This window comes from Leptonychotes weddellii, chromosome 7 (genome assembly GCF_054177405.1).
Source record: "Leptonychotes weddellii isolate Sample4059 chromosome 7, ASM5417740v2, whole genome shotgun sequence".
Taxonomy (NCBI): Eukaryota; Metazoa; Chordata; class Mammalia; order Carnivora; family Phocidae; genus Leptonychotes; species Leptonychotes weddellii.
Window position 1 is genome coordinate 61,262,198 of NC_138375.1, and position 14,151 is coordinate 61,276,348.

At 39.9% G+C, this 14,151-nt stretch overlaps 1 protein-coding gene across 8 annotated transcripts in view; it reads left to right on the forward strand.

Annotated features, from left to right (window-relative positions):
- LOC145722625 (uncharacterized) overlaps positions 1-14,151 on the forward strand; it is a 145,486-nt gene that overhangs the window by 23,444 nt on the left and 107,891 nt on the right. For 3 of the 8 annotated variants that reach the window (XR_014147016.1, XR_014147012.1, XM_081826465.1), the window contains exon 3: positions 12,142-12,239. The exons of the other annotated variants lie outside the window; for them this stretch is intronic. Coding sequence is in view for 1 of the 3 variants with exons in the window: in XM_081826465.1 (XP_081682591.1) it covers positions 12,163-12,239 (77 nt within the window). In the remaining 2 variants the exon portion in view is untranslated. The remainder of the gene's footprint in view (positions 1-12,141; positions 12,240-14,151) is intronic. 8 annotated transcript variants of the gene reach the window in all.

Below are 14,151 nucleotides of genomic sequence, written 5' to 3' on the forward strand. Positions count from 1 at the left end.
AAGGGAGTGTTCAGATGGTTCAAATGAGACAGGAAAAGGTAAAGGAGGACAAGTAGGAGGACATCTATGGATTGGCAAAGCAGATGGTTTTATGATTTATAAGCTGGCTATTAGGGAAAAGAGTGGTATGTATAGTTTTTAAACATCATATATCTTATATCTTCATCTTCTTTTCAACACATTGGTAAATATGTCACTTAAAACAGCAGAATAGGTTCTGATTTTAGAATCTGGTGATAAGGAAAAGGCAGGGTATGAGAAGAACTGTGTGTGTTCTTTTTCCTCAGAGGGAAAAACCCAGGGATTGCACTATCCCTGATGAGCTTCCTAAGTGATTTTTTTATAAAGATTTTATTTATTTGAGAGAGAGAGAGCATGAGTGGGGGTGCGAGGGCCAGAGAGAGAGGGAGAAGCGGACTCCCTGCTGAGCAGGGAGCCTGATGTGGGGCTCTATCCCAGGACCCCAGGATCATGACCTGAGCCGAAGGCAGATGCTTAACAGACTGAGCCACCCAGGTGCCCCTTTAAGTGATTTGTTTTAAGAGGGTTTGCATGTTCTGTGTTCAGAAGCACCGAGAAACTTGGAATGGAGAATCAATTTCTCTTTCCTGTTCATCTCCATCTGGCCCTGGATGACCTTGGAAGAGAAGGTGGTCATTCTGCCTAAGTTAGAGAAGTTTGGTCTGCAGTCAGGACTGGATCCCAGGGCTGTGGCACCTGACATTCCTGTGTTCCATGTCTGTGGGATTTTGTACATATCTGACTGTCATGTGACTGCAGACTCTTTCCCCTGTACCAAAAATGTGCAGAGTTCTAACCACAAGAGTGAGAATTCTATATAAACTTGAAATCATTTTTCAACATGAACCATTTGAAACAATAGATCCTATTTTATAATATTAAGGAAAATAACCCAAAAAACTTAAAAGGAAATAGGTCAACATCCTTAGATAGGAATGTATCTCAGAAAGGAGACAAAAAAAAAAGAAAAAAAGTTTGGGTAGGGCATCTCCACATAATAATTTTAAGCTTTTAAATCACAGGTTTGAGCTGTAGGAATGCCTTTGTTGATAAATACAGAAGAAGGATCAGCCATTGGAACTGCTTATCTTGCATTTGTTCAAAGCACTGAATAAACTAGAGCAGATTTTGTAGAGTTTGGAATTTTACTGTGATGTGACAAGTACTCAAAGAAAATCAAAGAGTTGTTGAATCTGCAAATAATAGATGTATATTTGCAGTGATTGATCCCCTTCTTCTAAATCTGTAATTAAAAAGGGTGGGAAAAGTAACCAAACATGAAAGCAATTTCACAGTCTTCACTTTAAAGTTCTGGTTGAAGATATTTGAAAGATCAGGACGGTTTTTCATCTCTGGTAACTTAGACAATGCTTACAAAAACAAAATATAATCCAAGTGTCTTCTAAAGTATTGCTATGAATCTAAGTGTTATTTATAGGTAAGAGCTGCCACCACTGTTACTGTCCTCAAAGTGATGTCTGTTTCTGGATACCTCTTTTTACTGTTTCAGTCTATGAATTTTTATGTCATAAGCCAACTTTGCTGAGGGTGTCTGGGTGGCTCAGTCATTTGAGCGTCTGACCCTTGATTTCAGCTCAGGTCATGATCCCGGGGTCATGGGATTGAGCCCCGCATCGGGCTCCACACTCAGTGTGGCGTCTGCTTAGGATTCTCTCTCTCCCTCTGCCTCTCCCCTCGCCTGACTTGCGTGCACGCTCTCTCTCAATGAATAAATAAAATCTTAAAAAAATAAGCCAGCTTTGCTTAAGTGTTAAGTACTTTTTTAAATATGCTTTATTCTGGAATAATTTTACATGTTCAGAAAATTTGCAAAGGCAATATAGCAAGTTCCTATTTACATTTCACTCATCTTCCCTTAATGTTAACATCTGTAGCATGTTGAACGGTGGCCTCCCAAAATATATGTCCGCATCCTAACTCCTGGAATCTGTAAATGTGACCTTATTTGGAAAAAGAGTCTTTGCTGATATAATTAAATTAAGGATTTCAAGATGAGATTATTCTGGATTATCTGATTGGTCTTAAATCTAATAACAAGTGTCCTTATAAAAGATACACAGAGGAGAGACACACAGGGAGAAGAGAAGAAGACTTGGGTTTTTTTCTGATGTGTCCTTTCTGTTCTAGGATCCAATCCAGGACACTACATTGCATTAGTTGTCACATCTCCATGGTCTCCTCTGGTTCATGACCGTTTCCCAGTCTTTCCTTATTTTTCATGACCTTGATGGTCTTCAGCAGTACCGGTTAGGTATTTTGTAGAATATCCCCTACTGTGAGTTTGTTTGCTGTTTTTCTCATGATTAGATTGGGTTATGAGTTCTGGGGAAGAATACACAGAGGTGCAGTGCCCACTCACCATAAAGGGTAAAGGGTGTGTATATATATATATGTATATATACCCACATGATTTATCCCTGCTGATGTTAGTCTTGATCACTTAGATAAAATGGAGTTTTCTAGGTTTCTCCATTGTAAAGTCACTATTTCCCCTTTCCATACTATATTCTTTGGAAAGAAGTCTTTAAGTTCAGTCCACACTCAAGGAGGTAGGAGATTAAGCTACACCTCCTTGTGATGGGGGAAGCTAGTATGTACTATTTAGGAATTTTCTCTAAGACAAAGTCTTCCTTCCTCCCTTTCTTCAATAATTTATTTATATCGGTATCAATGTATGTATATATTATAACTCAATTCTGCATTATGATCTCATACATTATTTATTTTGTTGCCCAAATTGTCCTAGTTTTTATGCCTATTATTATTTTATTATTATTATTAACTTATTACATTGTATGGTATTAGTTTAAGCTTTCTTTTGTTCTTCAGCCTATTAGCTATCTATTGTTCCATAAAAAATTACACCAAAACTTAGGGGCTTAAAACAACAAACATTACCTCAACAGTTTCCGTGGGTCAGGAATCTGAATGTAGCTTAACTGGGTGCTTCCGCTCCCTCACAAGGCTGCAGTCGAGTTGTCAGGTGGAGCCGTAATCCTCTCAAGCCTTTACTGGGGAGGATCTGCTTCCCCAGGTTCACACACATGGTTGTTGGTAGCCCTCAGGTCCTTGTTGGCTGTTGGATAGAGACATCAGTTCCTTGCCAGGTAGGACAGGAACAGTCGTAGAACAGCTCATAACATGGCAGCTGGCTTCCCTCAGAGGTGCCCAAGATGGAAATTACAGTCTTTTTTAACCTAATCTTGCAAGTGACCTTATATCACTTTTGCCATAATGTATATGATTCACTAGGGTGCCTGGGTGGCTCAGTCAGTTGAGCCTCTGACTCCTGATTTTGGCTCAGGTCATGATCTTGTGGTTGTGAGATCAAGCCCCATGTTGGGCTCCATGCTCAGCATGGAGTCTGCTTGAGATTCTCTTCTCTCTCCCTCTCCCTGCCCCTTCCCCCCACACATGCATGCTCACTCTCTCTCACTCTGTCTCTAAATAAATAAGTAAATCTTAAAAACAAACAAACAAAAAACCCAAACCAAAACAAAAAAACCAAGTGATTCACTAGTCCAGCCCACGCTCAAGGCAGGGATGATGGTTATAGAAAGCCATTCTGAAGAGGAAGAGGTGGTAATCACTGGGGCGACCACACTCAGTATCCCACTGTTATATTCATTCACTCACTTCAATTAGAATGAACAGAGGAAGAGAAGAGGGAAGCTTTGAAAAGCAAAACCACTGTTGGATTAAATGTTTTGCTTGCAGTAACTTTTGACAAGGTGTCACATACTATATGGTGTCTAACTATTATTATTCATTTGTACATTTATTTACTTATTCATTTAGGAGTATATGACATGTAACTTCAAGCCAAATGTGGTATTTCTGACCCCAGCCTGTGGTCTATGGATTTTTGGAAAACATTTTTTTTCTTACTTAGCGCCTGTGCTGCACTTTTGGGCTGTTTAGGCCAGCCACCTGAGCATCACTTCCGCCAGGTGTTATGTGAGCAGAAGTGGAACGATTAGTAATTGTAATTGAAGCTAAATGTAATTACTCTCATAATCTTGAGTTTTCACCTTGAATTCCATAAAAATTGCATTATGAAGCTGAGGAATTATGAAGAATCAATGACAAAGGATACTATGAATAAGTCTTCCATTTTTACTCAACTCATCTTTAAATTAGGTTCATCCACCTTTAAATGAAATCATTTGTTTGTTTCTTCTAGTAAAAAAAAAATAACTCATGCTCCCTGCAGAACACTTGAAAGTGAATAAAACCCCAAAGGAAAATAACAAAAAACACTCCGAGTTATATACTGTAGTGTTAACATTTTGATACATAAAATTTCCACAGTATTCTTTTTTTTAAATTAAAATTTAATTTTTAAAAAATTTTTAAGTAATCTGTATACCCAACATGGGGCTTGAACTCACAACCCTGAGATCAAGAGTCTCAGGCTCTACCAATTAAGCCAGCCAGGAGCCCCTCCACATTATTCTTATACATATTTATGTATATATATTTTTAACATCATTGTTATCAAATTTGTGGAATATTTAGAAATATATTATGAGTATTTTCCTAAGTAAGTCATTATTTTAGCAAGGACCCACTTGACTCATGATTATTGTCACTGAAATTCCCACACATGTGTAGTTTTGCTCTGTGGACACCTCTGCACTCAACTAATTAGCATATATTGACTTATTACTATTGGCCAGGAGGGAACCTCGCACAGGGGAGAGCACCAGCCAAATATTTGGAAAGCTCAGTTTTTGTTTTAGCTTTGCTACTAATTGGCTCATGTCTTTGGACTAATAAAAACCAATAGATAACGTATATTGAACATTCACTTAAAAAGAATTTTTTTTAAGTAAGCTCTAGGCCCAACATGGGGCTTAAACTCATGACCCCAAGATCAAGAGTTGCATGCTCTACCAACTGAGCCAGCCAGGTGCCCCTATATTGAACATTCACTATGCTCAAAGCCCTTCTCTTATACTCTCATGTTTAATCACAACACCTCAGTGAGGTAGATACTATTATAATTATACTCATTTTACAGAGGAAAAGATTGAGGCCAGAGAGATTAAGGAACTTGCCCAAGGGCAATAGCTAGTAGGTAGTGCAGCCAGGATTTAACCCTGGTAGCTAATTCCAGAGTTTATGTTCTAAATCATCACTCCATACTTTTGAAATGACTATGAACACTTGCTCTCTGGGCGTTAGTTATTGGCAGAATGAATAGAAGTTGTCTTAAAAGTAGGTGATCTCCAATGTCATTTGCTTGTTTGCAAGTATAACAGGATTTCATCATATGCATAATTAACTTACTCAACTTCAAAATTTCTCCAAATGAATTGTGAAAGCAAGAGAGAGATTGAAAGAGAGAGTTTAAATAATACAGAGAATTGAAATAGTCAAGTCAGTGTAGGTTGGTCAAAACTTATGGAAATAATGTATGAATGATTTAATTTTAAAATTATTATCATTGACAATGGAAAGAAATTTTTTGTTCAGGTGACCAGGTAAGTCAGTGGTGATAGAGTTACCCACATTCTTGAAGAAGAAACTGAAGAATTAATTGAAGTCAGTGGTGAAATACTTACAAGTGATAAATTAGGGCAGCCAATAAAATCAATTTGCAGTTGTAAAAAAAAATGCATACTGTATTTTTAAGCAATATATTTTAAAATAGTTTTACTATATGTGATTTTTAAAACCTACTGATTTTTTTTTAAAGATTTTATTTATTTATTTGAGAGAGAGAATGAGAGAGAGAGAGAGAGAGCACAAGACGGGGGAGGGTCAGAGGGAGAAGCAGACTCCCCGCTGAGCAGGAAGCCCGACGCGGGACTCGATCCCGGGACTCCAGGATCATGACCTGAGCCGAAGGCAGTCACTTAACCAACTGAGCCACCCAGGTGCCCCAAAACCTACTGATTTTAAAATCAAGCCTGAAGTAAGATGTGAATTCATTTTAACAGATACCTTCTCACATTAAATTTTTTTGGAAAGATCAAAGTTTATATTAAAGCATCTAAAAGCTAGGATTCATTCTGGCCTCATGAGGAACTAGACTATGACCAAAAAACCATTAGGATCCAAGGTAGCAATTTTCTGGCTCCTTTTTTTATTTCTTATTTCTATGCTCTGCTATGGGGCCTGCTTCATTCTTTTTCCACCCAAGCTTTCTTTACTTCTCCAGGCATGGGTGGAAAAGGGCCACCCTACATAATCTTTTTTTTTTTTTTCTAAAGATTTTATTTATTTATTTGAGAGAGAGAGAGAGAGAGAGAAACAGCATGAGAGGGGAGAGGGTCAGAGGGAGAAGCAGGCTCCCTGCTGAGCCGGGAGCCCGATGTGGGACTCGATCCCAGGACTCCGGGACCATGACCTGAGCCGAAGGCAGTTGCTTAAACAACTGAGCCACCCAGGCTCCCCCACCCTACATAATCTTTCAGACCAAGCCCTTAGTAGGGAATGACCGGTGTTTCTGAGACTTAATTCCAAATGTTCTGGAGAATCTGCTACCTCACTTAGGTTTGTGAGACCCAAGAGAGTAGGGCTCTCTACCCCGCTTTCCAGGAGAAACCATGGAGAAGGATCTAGATCCAGAACACTAACTGCTACATGGTGTGTTTCAACATGCCAGATACAAATGACCTCACAGAATTTCCTGGGTCCCTGAAACAGGGCTTGGAAGCAGAGGAGGAAGTCACTGGACTTGCCCTGTGGACAGAAGTGAGGGAGGTCTTAATGATGATGAGAGAGAACCAGACAGGACATCAGATGCCTCAGTAGGTGACTAATAGCAGGGCAATCTCCAGGGAATGGCTGTGGAATTCCTGGGGACTTAGCTATAACTCAGGAAAGGGGGAGTGGGAAAGGAAGAATGCCAAACCAACAGATTAAATTTTTGCCTCTCCAGTAACATAGAGCTTAAAATAAAAGCTAGGCTGAATTATAGAAAAATAATATTGTATGTTGGTGGCACACTTACTTTGAGGGCTGAGACTTGTATCTGATACCCATGGAGACTTGTCTAGAATTGCTGTGATTCCTCATGCAGCACATTTCTGAACTGCAGACTGCTGACACACTCCAGAATTACAGTCAAGCCATGGCAACACTTGTGATCCCATGCAGAGACAAGGTAGGTGCTCAAGACAACAGTGATTTCAGGAAAACCAGTGGACGGTAGTGAAATTTATTGGCGATAGGTAGTTCTACAAATATGCTTTGAAGTTTTGGGGCAACTTGAGGGTGGTGGGGAGAAGGAAGAGGACAAACTTTAACCTTAATGAAGTTAGTGGATAGATCGGAGTTCTGTCAGTACCAAGAAGGTAGTTAAAAAGGTTGGTGCCTGAGCTATTCTTTTTAAGGCATCTTTCTCAGACTCTGATTTTAGCCAGGGGACTTGAGAGGAATGAGTGATTCCAGCAGCACCAGCTCAGGCCCTGGCAGAGGGCACAGATGGACACTTATCATAGCAGCTCTTTTGGGATACCCTGACCTACGCTGTTTTTAAGGCAGCTTCCAGGGCAGAAGAATCCTGGTGCTCTGTCAAAGGGGTGTCCGGTTACTGTGCTAAAGATTGATGCAGTGGCCAGAGCCACAGGCAGACATGTCTTGGGGAAGGACTCTAACAAGCTTTGAGAGGACACTGCTCTGCATCGGAAGGTGGATGTTTCTAAGACTCTGGTGAAGGACAAGCACAGCCCTATTTTGTTTTGTTTGTAGGGAAAAAAGAACATTTTAATGGTGACATTACCTTAAATGAGACCCTTAGCTACTAATACTGGAGCTAAGGCCCTGCTCTGCAAGGGTAAGAAGAAAGCATCTCAGAAAACTTAGAGGACCGGAGAATAGAGCCACTTTGTACCTTCAAGGGTCTGGGCTCAGTAAACCCCGTATCTCTTCTTTCACCAGATCTCTGAAGCCCAGAGACCTTAGAGGTTTTAGGAATTAAGTTATGGTGGAGATTCAGGTCGGGGAGTCTGGTCACGCACCTACTGCCTTATTTAAGTCAGCAACAGCTTTTACTTCTTCAGTAAAATGAGTCCCTCAAGGCCTCCTGTCAGTTCAGTGGAAGTGATGGGTGAATTTGGGGGGCAGGCAGCTGAGGGATTATCGATGGGAGATGGGAGAATTTCCTGGGTACCCTCAGGTAAGGAACATTCTAAAGGGAAGAACTCACTCAGGGTCGATTCTCATTTATCTCATCTTTGGGAACCTGGAGAAAATATCAGTCCTGTGGTTAGGGGCTGCTTTGTGCATAGCACTTCTCATCTGGGATTTGGGCCCAGGTCTCCACCTATGGTAGGTACATGTTTGGAAGATGACATTTGGTGAGGGTAAGGAGTAGCACCTGCAGGTAGAGTAAATTTACGGGGATACAGATATTTAATTCAGGAAAAGAATATGGTGGAATAGTATCTTTGAGGTTTATTATTTTATTTCCTTTGGCATTTCTTTCCTCTCTCTATTGGAGCAGATGGTCAGCTCTGAGCTCATCACCTCAGGAAGGGAAGTGAGAGTGTAGAAAGCACCTCTCCAGAATTGTGTTCCAAGCCCTAAGTCCTTAGGGAACTCAGAGTATTTTGGGTATGGAAAAAATGTTTAGAAAGAGTAGGAGGAGGAGGGCTTCCCTCAAGATTACAGAAATCCTGTAGGCTGGAGGGTGAGAAGGGGAACCAGTGGGGTGTTGGAGAGGGACTCCAAGCGTCAGTGCCTAAGTGCAGTCCTTGGGGAATGGCTATGTGGAATGCTGGCAAGGGGGGACCAGAACAGCCTCTCATAAATTTTCCTATGCTCCAGGGGTCTCGAAGCAGAAGTTTCCTACCCTGGGATCTCTGGACCATACCTTGTCCCACCTTTCCCATGGTCGCCAGTCCACACTGGTCTCCACATTCTCTCCATTCTTTACATTGAGCAGTCTGCATGGCCCCTTCTGCTCAGGTAGCGCTCTCTGCTTCTTCTCTGCCAGGCTGGAGGAGTGGTAGGAGTATTTTGTGTTTATATACTGTGTTAGGACCCAGGCATCTGTGTGAGGCTGTCTGTGTCCCATCTGCCTAGATGTCCCTCAAGGTCGGTCTCTGTCTGAAACCCTGATACATCTCTGAGGTCCCACTCTGATACCAGGTACTGGGACTTTCAGGTCTTTGTGTTCCTATTCATCAGCCCTCCTTGACAAAAACCGTAATAAGGCTCGGAGAAGCATAGGGCTTTCTAAGAAGGAAAAGAAACTGTTTTATAATGTAAAGGTTTACACATTCTCATATTTCAGATTCTCTGGGGGTTACTGCCCCGCTTTCCATGGACTCCTGACAATCAGTGATGGTCTCCTGGAGACAAAGAATTCAAGCTGAGAAGTAGACAAATTTTTCTACAGTGTGATATCAAGAAATTTCGTATCAAGCTCCTGCTACAGACCCTCAAATCACATCAATTACTCTTCTGAGTTTAGTATGACCAGGGTCTGTATGAGCCTGTCACATATAGGAGAATGACATATTATTCAGTTTGGTCATGAAATCAACTTAAGCATTCACAGTGAAAATTACCTTAAACCTTTTTTTCCCCTTAATTTCTATGCCCACTGTGGGACTCAAACTCACAACCCTGAGATCAAGAGTTGCATGCCCTACCAACTGAGCCAGCTGCGCACCCCTGCTTTAAAATTTATTAAATCTTCAGTTGCATTCCATATGAATGTACCTTGTGTTTAGGGACAGTGTTGTTTTGAAATTTCTTTAAATTCTAGAATCACATTTAATGTGGTGAGATGCTCACACTATGAGAGGTATATTGAGGGAAGAGCATTTTACATTTCCCAGATTAGTTTCCATTTGGGGTGTGAATGGGAATGTGGGGCAAAGATGTATACATTTTTTATTATAACACACACATTATTACATTTATATAATTCCTTCTTTTTGGTAGGGCAAGTATAGAACTATATTAGACGCAGCTGAAGGTACCAAGAACATCTAGGAACTTGATCTCAAGGGATATACAATTCTACTCCGGAGACAATTAAATAGTAATGTAAGAAGTAAATGGCAGAACAGAGGTCTCATAGTGATCTTGCACCATCTCTTGGTTCTGGATCATTCACTGTGGCTTCATTCTTAGGTTTCATGTATTGGAAATATGTCTACCATTACTCCAGGTCTGTATCTTCCCAGGTTTTGCCCAATAGAACAGAGTTTGTCTTTGTCAGCAGTTCTAAAACATCTCCTTGGATCTCATTAGATTGGATTGGTTTCACGTGCCCATCCTAAACTCATCATCACCTTAAATGTTAAGAGGAGGGAGATAGAATATAATTCTTTGATTATGCTTTAATTCTGGCTTACCTCTGGAGACAGGGCTGGAGTTAACTTTGCTATAAGCACTTAGACAGAATGAGGAAGTTGTTTCCCAGAAGAAAATCGGGGGAATGCATCTCGAAAAAGGTGAATGGATATTGGGAAGAGAAATGAATTCTTTAAAAAGTTTAAAATGGGGCGCCTGGGTGGCTCAGTTGGTTAAGCGACTGCCTTCGGCTCAGGTCATGATCCCAGAATCCCGGGATCGAGTCCCACATCAGGCTCCCTGCTCAGCAGGGAGTCTGCTTCTCCCTCTGACCCTCCTCCCTCTCATGCTCTCTGTCTCTCATTCTCTCTGTCTCAAATAAATAAATAAAATCTTTAAAAAATAAAAATAAAAAAAAAATAAAAAGTTTAAAATGTTGGAAATTTCTGGGCAGGAGAATGATATTCCAGAAGGTGCGTTGTAAAGCCTTAGACAATTGGTAAAAGGAAGGTGGGATGGGAGGGAGAAGTCAGATTAAAGAAGCAAAGGGCTAAACTGGATGGGATCAAATTCAAAGGACAAGTTCGGATTGCACCTTGGGTCATGCTGAGAATGACATGGATAAAGCACTGAATTCAGAAGCAGGCAATGAGGAATGAGTTAACTTTTGGGGCCCTGTTCAAATTTTGGTGCAAAGTTGTTTTTTTGTTTTTGTTTTTTTAAGATTTATTTATTTATTTGAGAGAGAGAGCCGGGAGAGGAGTAGAGGGAGAGGATGAGAGAGAGAGAGAATCTCCAGCAGACTCCCCGCTGAGCACGGAGCAAGATCCCATGGCCTTGAGATCATGATCTGAGTGGAAATCAAGAGTTGGATGCTTAACCGACTGAGCCACCCAGGCGCCCCAGTGCAAAGTTGTTTCGTATTCATCCTTCAGCCCTAGACCCTTTCCCTTCTGGAGTATTCACAAAAGGCCTGAGACTTTAAGAGTAGTTCACCAGAAGAGTTGGCATCCAGGTCAAAGGTTTTACTTAAGTATGATAAAAAAAATTTGCAATGATTATTAATAGAGGGGTAGTGGTTGTATCTTGGTCTTTTACACTTTCCTGTATTTTTCCTGAATAGGGTAACTATTTGAAAACCATGTAGAACAAGGACAAAATTAGGTCCCCAAAGGATCACTGGAGCTTTCTCCTGTTTTTTGCAACACAAAATAAGATTAATTGGAAAGTGACAGAATCGAAGATACGTTTCACTTGCTTTAAGCAAAGGCCAGCTTTAATATAGAGCATTTATATCTTTCATCCTGAAAACAATTATGAGCTGATTTATATATTATAGGATTCAATTGCTGCTTAAAACCACTAAATTATCCCATTGAATTCCTACAGAGCTCCTTAAAAAATGTGTAAGAGACAAAAACAAGAACATTTCACATTTTTAAATGTACGTTATCAGGTAAAACTGTTAATTTTTTGGCAAGGTCTGTATTATTTCATTTAGAAGTATATATGATTATTATGTTGGAATTGGCAGCAACTTGGACTGAGGCCTTTTATTAAAAAAATTAAGAATGGAAGCTTCTTTTCTATGAGAGTGTTGGTTAGTCTTGCATTTGTTTTGGAGATCTAATAGCTACCGTATGTTAGGCCTGTTAAATGAATGATGTAATTTAGGCTGCCTGTTGTCTTGCCAACTGCTGCATGCTGCCCCCTCACTTTTAGCATGTATTACTCCAATATGTTCATATATCACCCAGCAGTAGCTCCTTATACAATCATCTTAGTCCTTGGGCCTTTAACCCCATCCATCATCATATATAGTCTCTGTCTCCTTCCTTTCAGAATTGAAACTAATGAAAAATAATGGTAAACCTTGGCAAAGACTATGCTTGCAGGATAATAATCAACCCAGTATTCTGGCTCATGGATAGAAAACCAAGGTGAGTGTTGCTGCTTAAGACAAGAGCACCATGTATGATTAAGATAACTCAAACTTCCCCACGACAGGAAAGACAGAAAAATGTTTTCTCTTTTATGAAACAGTAGATGGTACATTTCTTCACCCACGTGAGCAGGACAACAGAGTAAGAATGATCAGAGCAACAAGACTAACGTGTTATATATTATATGCCCTTTGCTTGTGCCACCGCTCATGGCTCCTCTCCAGGAAGACAGTAAGTTCGATCTGAGTATCTCAGATATTTATGTAGCTATAACCCATATATTTTCCATTTTACAAATGGGAAAACAGACGGCTACAATTGATTAATGACTTGTTTCAAGTTGCCATTTATGTATCAGTGTTCAGTAAAAGGAAATTTATACATATTAAAAAAATTACATTGGGAAAAACCCATTATCAATGATTCTATAAATTTAATTGCAATCTATTTCTTACTAGCCTCAATTCACTGTGCTACAATTATCTAAGGCCTGTATTTACTAGCATTTTCTAGTAAGTCCATTAGTGGGACTTCTTTCAGCATTTTCAAGGAATCCTAGCATTGCCACTGTGCGCTTCAAAGACTTGTATCTTTGTAATATGTCTTATGTATTCAAATGTTAGGACTACTTATTTTAACTCAATACCCTAATATACTTTCAATATGGCAGATTTCTTTTTGCTACCTTGTATCTTCATATATTTCAATGCCTATGGTTTTTTTTTTTTTTTCTTTAAACCTAGGATTGGAGAGATAATTTTCTTTAATTTACACCTTGTGCATGGTCCAGCAGGACCTAAAATTAATCCTTTCCTTTATGGGGAGTGCATAACAGTTGTACTCTTATGTAACCTGTTGGCTCCCACTTGTCATCTTAATGAACTTCCTCATTTCCTACTGTTTTACAATCTGTCCTTTTGGCATCTTAAAACTTCCTGCACTCTTCTTCCTTTGGTAAGTGTATTAGTTTCCTAGGGCTGCCATAACAAAGTACCACAGACTGAGTGGATTAAGCAACAGAAATTTATTTTCTTACAGTTTTGGAGACTAGAAGTCTGAGATAAGGTGTGATCAGGATTGCTTCCTTCTGAGGGCCTTGAGGAAAGCTTCTGTTCCAGGCCTCTCTCTGTGGCTTTTGGATGGTTATCTTCTTCCTGTTTCTTCACATCATCTTTCCTCTGTATTCATGTTTATGGCCACATTTCCTCTTATAAAGACACCAGTCATATTGGATTAGGGCCCATCCTAATGACCTCACTTTAATGTAATTACTTCTGTAAAGTAATTTTTTTAGGGGGGTGTGGACACAATTCAGCCCATAAGGGTGGGAAAGAAGACACAGAAATATTTAGTGTTACATGGCATTTCTGGGGTATCGAGATTCCATGGATCCCAAAAATATGGATCTTAATTATCAGGGAAGAAACATGGATAGGTTGCATAGTGATATTAGTTTTCTAGAGGTCAAAATGCTAACCTGATAAGACTTGCACTCCACCCCCACCCCCTACATGTCAAGAAAGCAATGCAGGCTGAGTTAGCAAGTGTATAGAGAATAAAAATCCTAAAACAGAAAGGGGGAAAGAGAGCCTCCAGAGCCTTGCATGCCAAATGGCAATGGAAATCAGATATTCTTTTTAATCATGTAGGGGTATTTCCATTCAGGTTACAACATATACGTGTAAGCCAACACTCACCCATCCCAAAATTTCAGGATGGTATTGTATTGAATATATGCTATTTCACGGGAGTCAACAATGTAAGTTCTCTATAGTTTTCAAGTCTTTAAATGTAGGAAGAAATCTCCAAATAATTATGAAAGATTGTATAATAATTCCAAATTTGTCAAACAGTCAAAACCTATTTCTCTGGAGTCATTATAAAAAATAGAACTATGAAAAACATCACA